This window comes from Spermophilus citellus, assembly GCF_964194105.1.
Source record: "Spermophilus citellus genome assembly, chromosome: 12".
Lineage (NCBI taxonomy): Eukaryota > Metazoa > Chordata > Mammalia > Rodentia > Sciuridae > Spermophilus > Spermophilus citellus.
The window spans coordinates 32,733,682-32,751,149 of NC_138198.1; the positions used below are offsets into that span (position 1 = coordinate 32,733,682).

Genomic DNA, 17,468 nt, shown 5'->3' on the forward strand with positions numbered 1-17,468 from the left:
CTGAACATTTTTTTTGCAAAAGTGTGAAAAAAATATTGTTTCTTGGTGAAGCATCAGAAGGAGAATGGAGTGTCTTTGGTGCTTGAGGGTAGTCTTTATGAGAATCACCAACTCAGGACATAAAATACATGATATAGTAAAGTTTTCCTCATCTTTTTTTTCGATATTTTTAATGACAGGCTACTCTAAGAGAAATGCAGATGTTGGCAGTGAGCTGAGATGGCGTATGACTTGGGGTTGTGGGGATGTGTTCATGGGTGTGCATGCATCTTCAAATCTCTGGCACCTCACCTAAGAAGCCAGGCCACAAGGAAATGGAATCACTCTAGGAAATATTAAGCATTTTGTGTTTTTTCTTCCTTTTCTTTTGCAGTACTTGGGATGAAATCCAGATCCCCTGATAGGCTAAGCTCCCCCTTTACCAGGGCATATCCTAAGCCTCTCTTCTGTTTTTTTTTTTTTTTTTTTTTTTTTTTGAGGCACTATAAAACTAGCTTCAGTAGATTTCTGAAATGCTCTTGGGTGCTAACTTGTGTCATTAAAAAACAAATCAGTAAAATCTTCTAAAGTCCTCTCTTTTCAATTAATTTTCTTTTAGTCTCAGACCAGTGTCCTGGAGGGAGTCTCTTGTCATGATTTGCAGAAATTTGGCAGCCTTGTGTCTGCTGTGCTCACCAAGTCTTGGCCCAGGAACAACAGAGAAGGCCTGGATGAGATTCTTGAACACCTGCTCACGGGGCCAGATGTGAAACAGCTCTTCAAGTTGTACAGTGCGTATAGAGCTGGTTGGGGTTGCTTTCCTTCCTCAGGCAGCAGAACAGGGCAAGCTGAGGTTTGGTAAAGGCAGGATGAGCAGAGGTGCCCAGGCAGGTGCTAGGCATCTCGTGTAATTAAGAACATCTAACACCGTCTGCTGAATGCCTGCTGGACATGTGCTCCTGGGGGGATACACTTGAAGCAGCCCCTCTGAAAGTCCCCAAGCCCCTTGATTTCCAGATGAGAGAATGGAAGTGCTCAGGGCACGTTGGTTACCCAGGGTATTGGAGACTTACTATCTCCAAGGTAACAAATGATTAGAAATCAAGTTCAAGCCTAGCTTGCCTCCCTGTGAAGCTCATATTTTGATTCCCAATATTGCTAACTAACAAAACATGAAGTGACTCTTCAGCTATCACTTCAGTGTTGTGCATTGCCCTGGAAATGATGGTGCAGGTTTATGTGTAAATTGCTAGATTCAGATCCTGGATATGGCAATAAAAACCCAGGGCAGATGATTATCTGAGCCAAACCAGCTGCTCCTTTCTACACCAGGACATAGGCAGGAGTAGTGTGTGGTCCTGAAGGTGGCTGCTGTGTGCACGGGCCACAGCAGCCTGCTGGGTAAGAGTACACTGTGTTACACTCTGCATACTCAGCATCATGCATTTAAGGCTCCTCCTTGTCTTTTCCTGGCTTCATGGCTCTGTTCCTTTTATCACTGAGTAAAGTCCCCTTGTCTGGATGTGCCTGGGTTGGTCCATTCTCCCATTGAAAGTCATCTCAGCTGCACTCTGTGTGTGGGGGGATGCGCCAGGGCCTCGTGCCTGCTAGCGTAGCACACTACCACCAAGCTGCACCCCATCCCCTTGCTATCTTTGTTTTTAATGGTAAAGATAAACTCGGTTTTCTCATAATATTGTATGAGTCTCATATTAATGTGAGGTAAATAGTCTGGCAGTTAAACTAGTCGTGTTTTAAAATGTTGCCCTCTAGTTGCTCCAAAAGCTCGTATTCCAGGTTTTGATCTGCAGACAGTATAGGCAGAGCATGAAGCTGAAGCATGGATCTGTCTCCTTCCTGGGTGCTGTGCAGATGCTTCCCTGCACCCATGGAATGGCCTCTGATGTGAGCTTGTCCTGTTGCAGTTTATTTTTGTTCTACTGCAGGGATTCTTAAGACAGTTGAATTTCAAAGGACATGATGTTTAGTCCAAGAAATATGTTCACTGTAACATGGGCTCGGGCCATCAACCCTGAGCACTGTGGTTCTCCTGGCTGACTTTGGCCATTGGGAGGGTCTCCTCCTCTCAGTCAGGAGATGCACTAGGGTGATATCTGAACTCACAGCTGAGTGAGGCGTCAACACATCTGGAAACATCACTGACTGCTGCCGGCACTGTGTGGGCATGGGGCTGGTGTGAGGTTCTAGCTGCAAAGAGGTGGGAGGGGCAGGGGCTCACCGCTCTCCTTACCTGATTAGGGACGGATGAGAAGCTGTTAGCCTACATCACAGAGGATGCCAAGAGGTTGATGGCTGCTGCCAGTTCTGTCTTCATGAAGGTTGCTAGTGACATCCTGGATGGGTCCATATTGGTCAGACGGTTGGATCTGATCCTGAAGCACAAAAGTCAGTTTCTGGACCTGTGGCAGTTAGGTGAGCTGAGGCCAGGCTGGTAGGAAGCCCATGTTCATATGTGTGCTGGTTGTCCTTAACCATACCATCAAGTGGGGGCCTCCTTGTCCTTCTGGTGGTGATTGTGGGGCACTCCCAGGGAGAGAAAGGGATGCCGTAAAATTTGTTTTCCTTTTACTGACTTTGTCATCATTTTCAGAGACAGAAAGTTCTTCATTCCAAGAGAAAAAATGTGACATGGAAGAGACACTGGACTGGAGGATGGGCGAAGTCATGTTTCTGAAGAGAGAGAAGAGACAGGTGGACAGCCTCCTGAGGCTGTGTGGGAAGGTGAAGCATCTCATCCAAGGTACTGCTCCCGCAGTTGTGCTGGGAACCCTTGAGGGCTGTCATGGGGATGGAAGCGGGCTGCAAATAGTGGGACCTTATTTTTCAGGAAGAAGCTTTTAAAAAACATTCTTAGCCCAGTTTTCAATGTGTTTGCCAGGGAAGCAGCTTCCCCTTCTACACTCTTGTTTGTGTTCCTCCACACCCGTCAATGTCCCCGATTACCCAGTGTCAGTGTCCTATGCTGGCTTCCCAAGGAGGGGAGGTGTAGATCTTTCTTCAGTCTGTGCCCTTCACATGAGGCTGCTTGCTGCTCTGTCACTCCCAGTGGTATCCTGAGTTATTGGCACCTTCTTCTGGGTCAGGCCTTCGCCATGGCATGAACACAGGACTCATAGGCAAGTTGTGTGGTGGACCACAGCCACTCCACGGTTCTGGCACAAAGTTTCTGTAGCTGGTGGAATTTCATTTCTTGCCTTGGTATTTCCTTTTCCCCTTTTTCATTGTTTATTTCTAATTGAACCCTAAACTGTACCAGCTGTTTGAGTGGATGTCTCTGAAGGGTCTTCCAGGATGGAGGCCTTATTTTCCCTGGTGGGGAGGTGGCCCTCAATCTCCCCTTGTCTCCCAGGGTCGCCTTGGCCTCTGGGCTGGTAGGGCAAGTTCCGCATCCCTGGCCTGTGCTTGACTCCTGTTTGACAGAGAATGGCATATGCTACTTGCTGGGATGGGGACACAGGAGGCCATATACAGAACTGTGCCCCTGCTGTAGGTTGATCACTGGGCCAGGGGCAGAGTTTCCTTCAGAGTGCTGCCTGAGTGCTGTGATGGGATGTCAGATGCAGCCTCACTACTGATTCTCTGTATGGAGCTTGTTGTCCTTCTCTGGATGCTCTTGAGAGCTGTGTGGCCCTGGTGTTCTGAGGTTAACATTAATCTGTGCCTGGCCTTGGGTCTCTTTTCCATCTCTAGGCTGGGGCACTGGCAGGTCTCAGCTGGAGATTAGTCTTGGAGCTCCAGGGCGTTCTCCTGAATTGGTTCATTGCACTTTCCCTTTTGCAGGGTGCACATCAGCAGCTGCTGGGCCTCCTGGCATGGTTGCCTGACTCCCATGACATCTCTCCTGTTTGGCTTCACTTCTTTAGCCTCCTAAACTCCTCCTGCAGCCTGGGCATTGAACTTTTCATGTCAGCTCCCATGTATACTGAATTTAAAGCCAATCCCTTTTTCCTTGAAAGATCCATTTATATGCTATGCTGTTCTCATGGTTCATGATTACAGTATGTTTTATTTAAGAGATTATTGGTATTTTTAAAGGTTTTCTTTTTCTTTTCCTTGTATAGTTTCCAGTTTCATCCAAGTTGCTTTTTTCTGTTAGCTTGTTTTTCTTTCTTTCTTTTCTTTTTTTAATGCTTGGGATGGAACGAAACCTTTCCTTTTCTTTTTTTACATGGTGCTGAGGATCAAACCCAGTGTCTCACATGCTCAGCAAGCACTCACTGGTGAGCTAAAATCCCAGTCTAAACCTAGGCTTCTGTGTAACCACTCTGCCACTTAGCTATAGCAGCCCTGTTGAGGTTTTTGGTATCTATTTCCCGCTTTAAAGCTTTTCCTATTCTAGTTAGAGATTTTTGTTTGTCTATGTCTATGAAGGCAGTCCCCACAAATGGATTGATAGGTTGAGTGCTTCTGGGCCAAGGCCCTTGGGGTTCTGTGGCTGCCCCTAAATTGACCTGGTCCTTGAGGGCTTCTCTTGAGGGCTGGTCATATTTGCAGCCCCTTCCTGCCGCCAGGTTTCTGGAGCCAAGAGGGAGAGATGGAGGAGGAGTCTGCTTTACTTCTACTTTCCTGCCTTGGTGGTTATGTCGTTCTCTTGGTCCTTAGATTGAATACTCCCTGTCCTCTGAAGCTGCCCAAGACAGGTGTGTGTTTAGAAGTAGCCTCCAGGCCAGAGAGCCCTGCAGGTGGTCCTTCCTGCCCCTTGCCAGGTAGGGAGCAGCCCCCATCTGCCTCCATGGTGGAGGTGGACTCTCACCAACTGCTTCTTAAACAGACTTTGAACCCAATTCCAGTTCCCTCTCTACCTCTCCCAGTCTAGGGTGACCCTAGCAGTTAGTGTCCTTGGGTGCTAGGCCTGGCTGAGCTCATATCTGCTGTTGGCCCCAGGTTCTGTATTCTTAGGTCCTAGGAGTGTCATTTGCCACTGGTGTGGCCATCTTTCCACTTCCCAGCTTGTGTTGCTATTGGACTCCTGTCTACTCTCCTTGTTCCTGCTGGTTCTGATCTTTCAAAAGCAATTTCTAATCTGCCACTGGAGTAGGATTTGGGAGAAGGGGGATAGATGTGTGTTTCCAATTGTCCTCTTCACATAAGAGCTCATAGTCTATTTTAAATTATTAAAACTGATGAGCAAGCCCAAGGCAAGATTGAGGGGACGAGGGATGAATTCTTATTGAAACAAAAATCCCAGCAATGGTCTTCACTTATGTTTTCTTAAAGAAATGATTAGAAATTCTAAGAAAGTAAAATAAAATGCTACGATGACTAGCAGTTTAACTTCCATGTTTCCTTATGGTTTCCCAAGTGGATTTTGGAGAGGTTGAAGCAAGGCACTCAGAAGACCTGAACCTCAAAAGACTGAATGAAGCCATGAGGGTGAGCCAGCCAACATCCTCAGCTGGCAAGCAGATGACACACTGCAACCTGGACCGTGAGGTCCAGGAAATGGCTGCAAGGATACACTTGCTGATGGACAGCCACATCTTCCAGATCTTCTGGGAAAAAGCTGCAAAGTCATTGAGTGATCCCCAAGGAGAATCTGAAAGGCAAACCCTTGCACTTATAGAGGCCTATGAGTACTTGTACTCACCTTGTTATCAGAGGTTCATGAAACTGTATCAGGATCTGAAGTCAGGAGAGGTCACCTTTGGAGAAATCAATGTCATCTTCAAGGACTTTGTAGATAAATACAATGACCTGACTTTAGACCTCCAGATCATGTGTGAAGTAGACCCCCAGGCCCAGAGGGACTGGATCTCGCCGCGTGTTGAGCAGATCAAGGAGTATCATAGCCTGCACCAGGCAACCAATTTGGCAAAGGTCATCTTGCAAGTCAAAAACAATTTTGGATTGACCGGTGACTTCAGTGTTATTTACACTTTAATAAAATTTGTAAGTTATTTGCTGGGGACTCCTGGGAGGTGGAGGCCTATCTCAGACTCCTTGGAAGCCCCAGGGTTTCTGGGAAGGTCAGTGTGTTAGCACCCTTCAAGGGCTCTCGTCTGGGCTGCACTGAGTCTGGAATGTTCTAAGTCCTGGGTTTTTACCTTTGCTTGAGATAGTGTGACTGTTCCTTAGCTGGTAAATTTTCTTGGATTGATATAAAAACCAAAAATTCGGGATAGAGAAACCATCCCTTTTCTAGAGTAATCTCATCTCTTTAGGTTATAGAAGGACAAAAGGAAATATTTTGTTAGCTTGTCTAGGTACCTCTCCATAGTTCCGGTGGAAATGCCAAATGGTACCCTGTTCCTGTTGTAACTCAGGCCTGAGTCTCTTCCTGTTTCTTAGCCTCAGGTTTCTAAGCGTGTGTAGCCCATGTTTCAGTAGAGACAGATGTGATAATGCTTAGGATTTAGCAGAGTATGGAATTGTCCATACCTAAACTTGAGCCCTTTGGTATATCTGTGAGTAACTCCCGAAAACAGAGAAGCCAACGACATGGACCTGTCAGGACTACTGTGAGGAGCAGGTTTCAAAGTCCAAGTAAGCTTCCCCATAGGACCTTGGGTACCGGTGACAGTAGCTACTGCTTCCCAGCAAGGAGGTCATGCTATCTTTAGTGCAAAAGTGTGTCATGTTGTTGCCGTACCAGCTGCTGGTGGGAGGGCAGGCATAGGTGGTTTCTGGTGCAGCCCACAGCAGAGCTTCATCTTGCAGATTGATGACTTCGAGGCTACCCACCATGAGAGACTGGACCAGATCAGCCCCCAGCTCATCCAGGCCAAGAAACTGCTGCAGGATATCAGTGAGCCCTGCTGCAAGTGTCTGGAGGAGCTGGCCCTGCAGAAGGAGCTGGTCAGCTGGCTGCAGGAGGCTCTGGGAGGTATAGGCGTGACTTGACTTCAGTTGTTTGCCAAGTGGGGTTCTTGAGCTTGAGGAAATTTTGCCTCAATCCTGTGTGTGCTTTAAGTGGGGGGCAGTGTCTGCTTCCAGGCCCACAGTGGAGTCTGCATCAGGACAGCTTTTCAGGGTTCTGGTTAAAACTCTTGCTTTGCTGCTCTCTCCATCTATGTTCATAAGCGTCCAGATTTCCTTTGCTCCTTCTAACTCATTCTGCCAGAGGCCTAGGAAAGCTCTTGGCAGCAGTGCGGCTTTGCTGCTGTAAGCTTGTGGAAAATGTACATCTGTCTGCCAGCCTAGTGCTGAGCAGCTTGCGTGGTTGTGTGGATTAGATAGAGGCAGGGGAGGAGAGGTAAGAAAGAAAGACCAAGGAGGTGGAGCAGGGGCAGCACTCATACACCAGAGAGGCCTAGAAGACCACCTCCTACTGCCACTAAGGCTGTGCTGGCTCCAGCTCTCATTCAGAGCTGTGCTGCTTCCACCTTGTACTCCTGAGTCTACTTTGACGTATAATCTTTGATTAGTAATTAACCCTGGGGGAATTATCTCAGTTTTTTAAATAAGTAATTGTCCACATAATATTAACCAACTGAACCTGAATTGTTTAAGTGATAATGTTTGTGGATTAAAGGAAATAGGGTATACACAAGCCTAGAACAGTGCCTGAGACATTGTTTGGTAAAGGTTAGATGTTGGTCAGTGGTGTCATCATATGCTGCAAAAGAAAAAGTGTCCTGGTGTCCCAACTGAAGGCAGGAAGTGCCACACACCCTAGGTGTTTACTTAGTGTCTATTGATGGCCTCACGAAGGATTGTGCCCAGGTAAGAGTTGTGCAGCATCTTGGAGTGGTCCTGTGCTGACCCCCTCTCTGCCCCAGGCATCACCGAGCTCTAGGTATTTGTGGACCTGGCCTCCATCTCAGCTGGAGAGAGCGACATTGACGTGGACCGGATGGCCTGCTTCCACGATGCTGTGCAGGGCTACGTGTCCCTGCTGTATCAGCTGGATAAGAAGGCAGGCTTCAGCGAGTTCATGGAACAGTTGAGGGAACTCTGGAAGGCTCTGCAAAATGACCCCCATCTGCCCCGTAAATTGGTGAGTCTTGTGCCTGGTTCCAAGGCATGGAGGTCTTGCAGCCCTGGGGAGCAGCTGTGCTTTGAGGGCATGCGGGCATGGAGGCATGGAGGCAGCCATTTAAACTGATGTTTAAAACCAGCTTTTCTTTGTCTTGGGTTGGAAGGGAGCTACAGAACTGCATGTCAAGAGCAGTCTCCACCCTATAGGACAAGTGTGGAAAGAGCATGGTAGGAAGTGTGCAAAAGGGTGTGCAGTGATTTTCTCTGAATGGTAGTAATTGTCCTTTTATTTGGTTACTTTTGAGTTTTTTTTCACAATTGATATTGATTGATTTTTTTATCAGAAAAAAAAACACTTAAGTAAACTGCCTGTACCAGCATCTGAGTAAACTTACACTCATAATTTGCCCAACAAGAAGAGATGTCTAGAAGCTTGCACCAGCCTTGGGATAGTCTCATGTGGTTGGAGGGTGGGGAGATGGACATAGAGAGCAGTTTGCAGTTTTCCTGCTAGAAGCTTACGTTCTTTTGCAATTTTTCCTAAGTTCTTCTGGTCATGCTCAGAGACCATTGCAGGACACTAAGAACTTAGGACTCCTATTCAGTTAAGCATCTCTCCTCAGAGGACCTTTGTTCTGGTAATCTAAGAGGATGGTGGCATTCCACTTAGGAGGGTGGCCCCTGGCAATCCACCTAATCATCCATAAGTGATGGTCACATGTACTCCAAGTGTCAGCTAAGAATGAGCACCAGCACTGTCACACGAGTGGCCAGGTTCCTGGGGGACCAGGCAGGCCTTAGAGGAGCAGCATGTACAGTGTCAGGGGAAATGCATGCTTGGACTTAGATCTCAATGAGGTCTGGAATGAGAATGCTCTTGTGTTGATTGGCAGCATCTTGGATTTTTCTGCATCTGTCAGATTGGTGCTGTGTGTCTGGGTTGAGTCCCATTCATGCTTAGTGTGGGAGATTCCTCTGTTGACAGATACTGTCTCCTATGTTCACTGCCAGTGAACATGGCAGGGACACTTTGCACATAGAAACCCATTAGCTGGTGGGAGTTCTATTGTCACACACCGTTTGTTCTTAGTGGAGAGATGGAGCCACAGGATTGGAAATGGCTTCCTGGTTCATAATACAGCTGTCTTGGTTGAGTTTTTTTAGTACTCTAAGATGCAGATGCCAGCCTCTGTGAACAATAGACTGCAGAAAGCCACATTCATTCAAGAGATTTTTTTTTTCATAAAGGCCCATCCAAGGTAGATGCATGGAAGGTGTCTTCCAGGAAATCAAGTTCTAACTTCTACTTATGTCTCTCCTTTGCAGAATCCACATGTCCCCCAGTTCAGTTTTCTTGATATCTTCCCCAAAGTCACCTGCAGACCTCCCAAAGAAGTGATAACCATGGAGCTGAGCCCTGAAAGGAGCATCATAGAGCCTGGAATGGACGAGATAGAGTTCCAAAGTGCCACTTTCCAAAGACCTTTCCAATATTTAAAACGATTCCATCAAAAACAAAACCTAGACACATTTCACTATCAAGAAGGTTCTGTTGAAGGTACCCCAGAGGAGTGCATCCAGCACCTACTCATATACTGTGGGGTCATCAACCCTTCCTGGTCAGAACTCTGGAATTTTGCTCAGTTCCTCAACTGTCAGCTCAAGGACTGTGAGGCCTCTCCATTCTGCAATCCAGGATGTATTGAAGACACACTACAGGGATTCAAGTACTTTGTGGTCACCTTTATGATCTTCATGGCAAGAGACTTTGCCACACCAACACTTCATACCTCTGATCAGAGCCCAGGGAAGCACACGGTCACCATGGATGGTGTCAGTGAAGAAGAGCTCACCCCCTTCACTCTCCGGAGGAGGTGGGAGTCAGAGCCTCACCCTTATGTGTTCTTTAATGGCGACCACGAGACCATGACATTCATAGGCTTCCATCTCCAACCCAATGAGAATGGCAGCGTTGATGCCATCAACCATCTCAATGGGAAGATAATCAAGAAAGATGTCATGACAAAAGAATTGTACAGGGATCTGTTGCTTCAGGGAGTGTCCTTTAATGTTGACTTTGATAACCTGCCCGGACATGAGAAAATCTTGAGACTCTGCCAGCTACTAGGGATTTCTTGGGCCTTGGACCCTGATGAAACATATGAGCTTACAACGGACAACATGCTCAAGATTCTGGCCATTGAGATGCGGTTCCTGTGTGGGATCCCAGTTATCATCATAGGAGAAACTGGCTGTGGGAAAACCAGGCTTATTAAATTCCTTAGTGATCTGCGGTGTCGTGGTGCCCAGGCTGAGACCATGAAGTTGGTCAAGGTTCATGGAGGAACAACTGCAGCCATGATCCACTCCAAAGTCTTAGAGGCTGAGAAAACTGCCTTATCCAATAAGGACCAACACCAGTTGGACACCATCTTGTTCTTTGATGAAGCCAATACAACAGAAGCCATAAGCTGTATTAAGGAAGTCTTGTGTGACCAGACCGTGGATGGCCAGCCCCTGGAGGAGGGCTCAGGCTTGCACATCATAGCTGCCTGCAACCCTTACAGGAAGCACTCCCAGGAGACCATCTGCCGTTTGGAGTCAGCTGGTTTGGGGTACAGGGTCAGTGCAGAGGAGACAGCAGACAGGCGGGGCTCCATTCCCCTCAGGCAGCTGGTGTACCATGTCCACGCCCTGCCCCCAGCCTGATTCCTCTGGTGTGGGACTTTGGGCAACTGAATGACACTGCTGAAAAGCTCTACATCCAGCAGATTGTGCAGAGACTGGTGGACCATGTCAGGATCAGCGAGGACGAGACTCATGTAATCACGGAAGTGCTCTCTGCCTCTCAGAGGTTCATGAGGAACACTGAAAGTGAGTGCAGTTTCGTCAGCCTCCGGGATGTGGAGCGCTGTGTGAAGGTGTTCACATGGTTTCATGGCCACAGCGAGATGCTCTTGGTGAAGCTGAACACCTTTCTCTGCGAGACCCGTGTCAGCAAAAATAACTTCAGGAGAGACCCCGTCCTCTGGTCCCTGGTACTAGCTGTGGGGGTCTGTTACCATGCCTCCCTAAAGAAGAAGGACTCCTACCACAGAGCCATTTGCAGGTATTTTCCAGAACCATATGATGACAGCAGAGTCATCCTGGACGAGATCACACATGCACAGGATCTTTTCCTGAGTGGGGTGCCTCTGATGAAAACCATAGCCAGGAACTTGGCTCTGAAGGAGAATGTCTTCATGATGATCATCTGCATTGAGCTGAAGATACCCCTCTTCCTGGTGGGAAAACCTGGCAGCTCCAAATCTCTTGCCAAGACTATTGTGGCAGATGCCATGCAGGGCCAGGCTGCACACTCCGCTCTCTTCCGTAGCCTGAAGCAAGTCCACCTGGTGTCATTCCAGTGTAGCCCCCCCTGTACCCCACAGGGCATCATAAACACCTTCAAGCAGTGTGCTCGCTTCCAGCAGGGGAAGGACCTGCAGCAGTACGTGTCTGTGGTGGTGTTGGATGAGGTCGGCTTGGCAGAAGATTCCCCCAAAATGCCCCTGAAGACTTTGCACCCACTGCTGGAAGATGGGTGCATTGAAGGTGATCTTTCCCCCCACCAAAAGGTCGGCTTCATAGGTATTTCCAACTGGGCCCTCGACCCTGCCAAGATGAACCGGGGCATCTTTGTGTCCCGCGGCAGCCCCAGTGAGAAGGAGCTCATAGAGAGTGCCAGAGGGATCTGTTCTTCAGACAGCCTGGTGCAGGACAGGGTCCGAGGGTACTTTGCTCCTTTTGCCAAGGCCTATGGAACAGTGTGCAGCAGGCAGAACAAGGAATTCTTTGAGCTTCGCGACTACTATAGCCTCATCAAGATGGTCTTCGCCACCGCCAGAGCATCTAACAAGAAGCCTTCTCCACAGGATATTGTACAGGCAGTCCTTCGGAACTTCAGTGGCAAAGATGACATCCCCGCTTTGGACATATTCATGGCCAGTTTACCTGTGGTCAGGTGCATGGGAGAGATCAGCACTCTGGAGCTCATCGAGCGGGAAATTTGTGGGGGTAGGCAGAGTGTGGCAGTCGGGGAGCTGGAAGAAACCGAATCTCGCTACTTGCTTGTGCTGACCAAAAACTACGTGGCCCTGCAGATCCTGCAGCGGTTATTCTTCAGTGAGGACCAGCAGCCCGAGATCATCTTTGGTTCCAGTTTTCCCCGGGACAAGGAGTATACCCAGATCTGCAGAAACATCAACCGGGTGAAGATCTGCATGGAGACTGGCAAGATGGTGGTGCTGCTGAACCTGCAGCACCTCTATGAGACCCTGTACGATGCGCTCAACCAGTACTACGTCTACCTCGGGGGCCAGAAGTACGTGGACCTCGGGCTCGGCACCCATCGCATCAAGTGTCGGGTCCACCCTGACTTCCGTCTGATTGTCATTGAGGAGAAAAATGTGGTGTATGAGCAGTTCCTTGTGCCCCTCATTAACCGGCTGGAGAAGCACTACCTGGACCTCAGCTTGGTGCTGCAGGGGTGGCAGAAGAGCATTGTGCAGAAGCTCATGCAGTGGGCAGAGCAGTTTGCTGACGTGAAGGCCCATCAGTTCCTGGCTGGGCACAAGTACAGCCCTGCTGACGTCTTCATCAGGTACTACTCTGACGCCTGTGCCTCTGTGGTGCTGCAGGCTGTGGAGAGGCAAGGCCCCGGGGACCTGACACAGGAGCTGTATCACAGGGTGTCTGAGGAAGCCAAGCTGATCCTGCTGGACTGTGCCACACCAGATGCTGTGGTGCAGCTGAGAACCTCCACACTAGGTTCATTTGCTGCACAGACCCTGTCCCAGGAATACTGGAACAAGCAGCAGCACCACTCCTTTGCAGATTTCCTCCAGGTCCAACTTCGCAATGCAGACTCAGAGCACCATGCCATCTTCACAAAGGTGATTGCCCCCACAGCCTTTCCTTTTCCTCTTTTACCCAGGAGCCATGATCCTGGGGCCAGGAAATCTCCACTCCATTTACGGTACCATTCAGTCTGGGAAATGGGTGTGTCCCTTCCATCTTAGGCTCAAGGAGGATAAGTTCAGTTAGGCTTCTCTTGCCTGTTTGTGAGCAGAGCTCTGTTCTGAGAGCAGCACTGGGCACAACATTCACTTCCCCAGAGTGCCGGCAGGCCCCAGGTGTAAGTAAATTGCCCTGCTTCTTATCCTTGGACAGTGTAAGAGTAATGGACGAGGATGCCTCCCAACAGATGCCCTTAATGTCATAAGTGAAATCTGTGCAGCCAGGTAGGGGCATGGATCATAGGTGGTATTAGTACAAAAGAACCTGGCTGGTTGCAAACTTCACACATCAGCTCAGCTCTTTATTCAGGAATGAAGTTTCATGCAGGAATGGGGTGATGCCTCTGATGGATCCACTCTCCTGGAGGAAAATAAGCCACCAGTCAAAGGGGAAGTTTGTGCTTATATAGGTTATACTGAGAGGTAACCTAATTATTGTAGAGTGTGTCTAATGGAGGGTCTGGGATCAGCAGTCAGTGGATCAGATGAAGGGTCTAGTGTCGTGGTCAGTATTCATCTCTATCCCTCCATGGTCTCATTGTACTATCACTGAGAAAGGACTTATTTGGGGAAGGCTTAATGCTTTGGCTTCTTCCCAGAGACTGCCAGTCTAGGCTTGAATGGGTATTTCCTCCCCAGGGCTGGTCTTTTCACCGGCAAAGATTCTTCCAGGGGAAGTATCATTGCTATCAATGTATGGCTTTCTTTTTAACTCCCTTTTCCCAGGCTTCACTATTTTGGTGTTTTTCATTTTCCAAAATCCAACAGCCAGTTCTCCTTAAGAGAGGCCCCTTGGGCTGGCCGTGTGGGCTGGCTGGGTAGGCATCAGAGCAGAGGGCTCCATGGGGCACAGATATTGAGTCTGAATCTGCATCTGTGCAGAATACCAGGAAGGGACTACTGACAGAGCATGAAGTTCAGGCTTCATGAGTGCTGGGTCATGGGGATGGGATAGGTGGAGAGACATGGGGAGGGCCTTGTCAGCAGCCTTGAGCTTGGTCTTGCCTGTGCAGAGAGGAGCTATGGAGGAAAGTGTACCTGGATGTACCATCCAGGTGATGGGAAGACAGTGGAGCAAGAGAATCACATTGAGAGGATACACCAGTCAGGAGGCTGCTATCATGTTGCAAACTGCAAATGGTTAGCAGGCAGCATGGCTGGGCTAATCACTGACTCCATGGAAGGGTGGCAGAGGCAGAGGACAGCCTTCCTGAACTCGCTAAAGCTTTGGGCAGTCACCATGAGAATCCAGGGAGCAGCAATGGGTTTGGGAGCCAGTGGTGACATCTGTTTAGGATTTTTTTTTTTTTTTTGCCATGTGGTTGGATGTGGGAATCGGAAGCTTGTCAGTAAGGACAGGCACAGAGAAGGGGTCTGGAGCCAGGTACAATAATACATCCCTATGATCCCAGTGGCTTGGGAGGCTGAGGCAGGAGGATCTCAAGTTCAAAGCCAGCCTCGGCAAGGCCCTGTCTCAAAATAAAAAGTTAAAAGGACTGGGGATGTCACTCAGTGATTAAACACCCCTGCATTCAATCCCTGGGACAAAAAAAAAAGAATTGTTCTGAAGAGCTGAGGTCCTATGTGCCTGGAACATCTGGGTTTGCACTGTGGGATATGGTCCATAACAGAGAATTGAGAACTACCGAGGGGAGGGAGAGTTGCCAGTGGCTAACTACATCTGATAGCAGGAAGCCAGATTACAAGAAGAAATGTCATTGTGCTGAGCCCTAAAGGATCAGGAGGCTCTCAAGTAGGAAAAAAGCAGGAAGAGAGACATTGGCATGTTAAAAGGAGACCAAGGCAGCTTTGGGTCAGAGCAAGTCTTCTCTCTGCCATCTGTTGACTCTGGAGGTTCTGCTTGCCTCAGCCACTCTTTGTATGTAAAAGCTGCTCTGAGTTGGGCTTCTTTCTGTCTGAGTACCCACTAGCCCTGGGTTCTGACCACTTCTCTGTGCCCTTGCTTGAATCTGGCTGATGGCTTGTACATCCATGTTGTAGATCACCACCTTCTCCAGACTGCTGACGAACTGTGACTGTGAAGCCCTAGGGGAAGAGGTGAAGGCTTGGCCCCTAAGCCTGTGATCCTGTCACTGCAGCAGTTTGACACTGAGTACTCATTCCTCAAGGAAGTCCGGTGAGGCGCCCTGCCTGCCCATCACCCTTGGCCCCTGCCCTGGGAACGTGGTATCGCATGCCAGGGTGTGGTAACCACTTGTAAGGAACTCTGAGTACTATGGAGGCTCATTGCTCAGCCTCCTCGTATGCCCCTCTGGCCCCAGTTGTAAGACAGCCGTGTCCGTCTGTCTCCTGAGCATTATGTAGCCTTTTCCTTCTCCAGTGGATTGCATCTTCACCTTGTGGAGGGAGACCTCCACCAGATGCTGGGTTCTGAATGGCCTGTTTCACTTAACTTTGTGGAGTGTTGTGATCCATGTTTTTGTTTTGTTTTGCTTGTGCTGGGGATTGAACCCAGGACTGCTCTACTACTGAGCTACATCCCCAGCCCCAGCCCTTAATAATTATTATTATTAATTTTGAGATAAGGTTTCTGTGAGTTGCTGAGGCTGGCCTGGAATTTGTGATCCTCCTACCTTAGCTTCCTGAGCTGTGGCTGCCATTGTTTTAGGACAGAGCACTCACTTGGGAGATTCCCTTTTTCTTTTTTTTTCTTTTTTTTTAAGACAGAGAGAGAGAATTTTTTTTAATTGGTTATTCAAAACATTACAAAGATTGCAGAATCACATCGGTTACACATCCACATTTTTACATAATGCAATAATAGTAACTGTTGTATTCTGCTACCTTTCCTATCCTCTACTATCCCCCCTCCCCTCCCCCCCCCATCTTCTCTCCGTACCCCATCTACTGTAATTCATTTCGAGAGAGAATTTTTTTATTGGTTGTTCAAAACATTTCAAAGCTCATGACATATCATCTTCCATACATTTGATTCAAGTGGGTTATGAACTCCCCTTTTTTACCCAAAATACAAGTTGCAGAATCACATCGGTTACACATCCACATTTTTACATAATACCACATTAATGACTGTTGTATTTTGCTACCTTTCCTATCCCCTACTATCCTCCCTCCCCTTCCCTCTCATTTTCCCTCTCTACCCCATCTGCTGTTGTTTAATTCTCTCCCTTGTTTTTTTTCCCTTTCCCCTCACAAACTCTTATATGTAATTTTGTGTAACAATGAGGGTCTCCTTCCATTTCCATACAGTTTCCATTCTGTCTCCCTTTCTCCCACCCCACTCGTCTCTGTTTAATGTTAGTCTTTTCCTCGTGCTCTTCTTCCATGTTCTGATCTTAGTTGCTCTCTTTATATCAAAGAAGACATTTGGCATTTGTTTTTTAAGGATTGGCTAGCTTCACTTAGCATTATCTGCTCTAATGCCATCCATTTCCCTGCAAAATCCATGATTTTGTCATTTTTTAGTGCTGCATAATACTCCATTGTGTATAAATGCCACAGTTTTTTAATCCATTCATCTATTGAAGGGCATCTAGGTTGATTCCAAAGTCTAGCTATTGTGAATTGTGTTGCTATGATAATTGATGTGGCAGTATCCCTATAGTATGCTCTTTTAAGGTCCTCAGGGAATAGACCGAGAAGGGCGATAGCTGGGTCAAATGGTGGTTCCATTCCAGCTTTCCTAGGAATCTCCATACTGCTTTCCATATTGGCTGCACCAATTTGCAGTCCCACCAGCAATGTACAAGTGTACCTTTTTCCCCACATCCTCGCCAGCACTTATTGTTACTTTTTCTTTCAGAAGCAGCTTAATGAAGACAGCCAGATGTAAAATCCTCATTGTCCAGATGGATTTTGATGATGGCTCTCACAGTGCTCAGCTCATTGCATCAGCTAAGTATGTTCTTAGTAGTTTTCTCAGAAAACATAGGAAGTCAAAATCTACCCGGACCTCCTGAAGAATTTTTTCCATGAAAACAGTATGAAAATAAGAATGACTCTCCCTCCCAGCTCCTGACATGGGCTAGAGAAGCTAGAGAGGAAAGGATGAAGGAAAAGGCCAGTAATGGCACAGAAATTGTGGAATGCAAGATGCATCAATAATGGAATTTTTGTAGTGTTTAGGAGGATGTGTTAAAGCTGTGTTTGCAGTCATTTGCAGTCATTTTTGATCATTTTGATTTTGAATCACATAATTAAAATTAAAGTTCAGTCTGGGATGTAGCTTGGTGGTACAGCACTTTCCTAGCATGTCTGAGGCCCTAGGTTTGATCCCCAGCACTGCATTAAAAGAAAGAAAAGAGCTTATCATAAGTTTAAGGGAAGTAAGACTATATAAATAAATTAATATTTATTGAACATTTTTGTGGTGTCCATAAATCTGAAAATTTTAGAATTAGCTATGTTCTGTTAACTCATGTAATTAAGAGTGACATCTGCTCCTTTAAAACACTGGGTGCCTAGGATAAGTTAAGACCCAGCCATATCCTATGGGGAGGTGGTCTTCAGCCT

The 17,468-nt window shown here is 47.6% G+C and overlaps 2 protein-coding genes across 2 annotated transcripts in view; both read left to right on the plus strand.

Moving 5' to 3' along the window:
• Positions 1 to 17,468, plus strand: part of LOC308631406 (E3 ubiquitin-protein ligase RNF213-like) — a gene marked incomplete at both ends in the record, with an annotated part of 277,493 nt that overhangs the window by 45,278 nt on the left and 214,747 nt on the right. The window contains 7 exon segments of the mRNA XM_081262610.1: positions 599 to 770; positions 2,239 to 2,412; positions 2,591 to 2,740; positions 5,303 to 5,889; positions 6,658 to 6,823; positions 7,719 to 7,732; positions 7,736 to 7,940. Of these exon segments, the coding sequence (XP_081118736.1) occupies positions 599 to 770; positions 2,239 to 2,412; positions 2,591 to 2,740; positions 5,303 to 5,889; positions 6,658 to 6,823; positions 7,719 to 7,732; positions 7,736 to 7,940 (1,468 nt within the window).
• On the plus strand, positions 8,014 to 16,915 carry LOC308632034 (E3 ubiquitin-protein ligase RNF213-like; the record flags this gene model as incomplete). Its single annotated transcript, XM_081263690.1, is given in 6 exon segments — positions 8,014 to 8,019; positions 9,244 to 10,618; positions 10,621 to 12,851; positions 14,976 to 15,030; positions 15,033 to 15,111; positions 16,759 to 16,915. Coding segments are annotated over 6 exon segments (3,903 nt in total).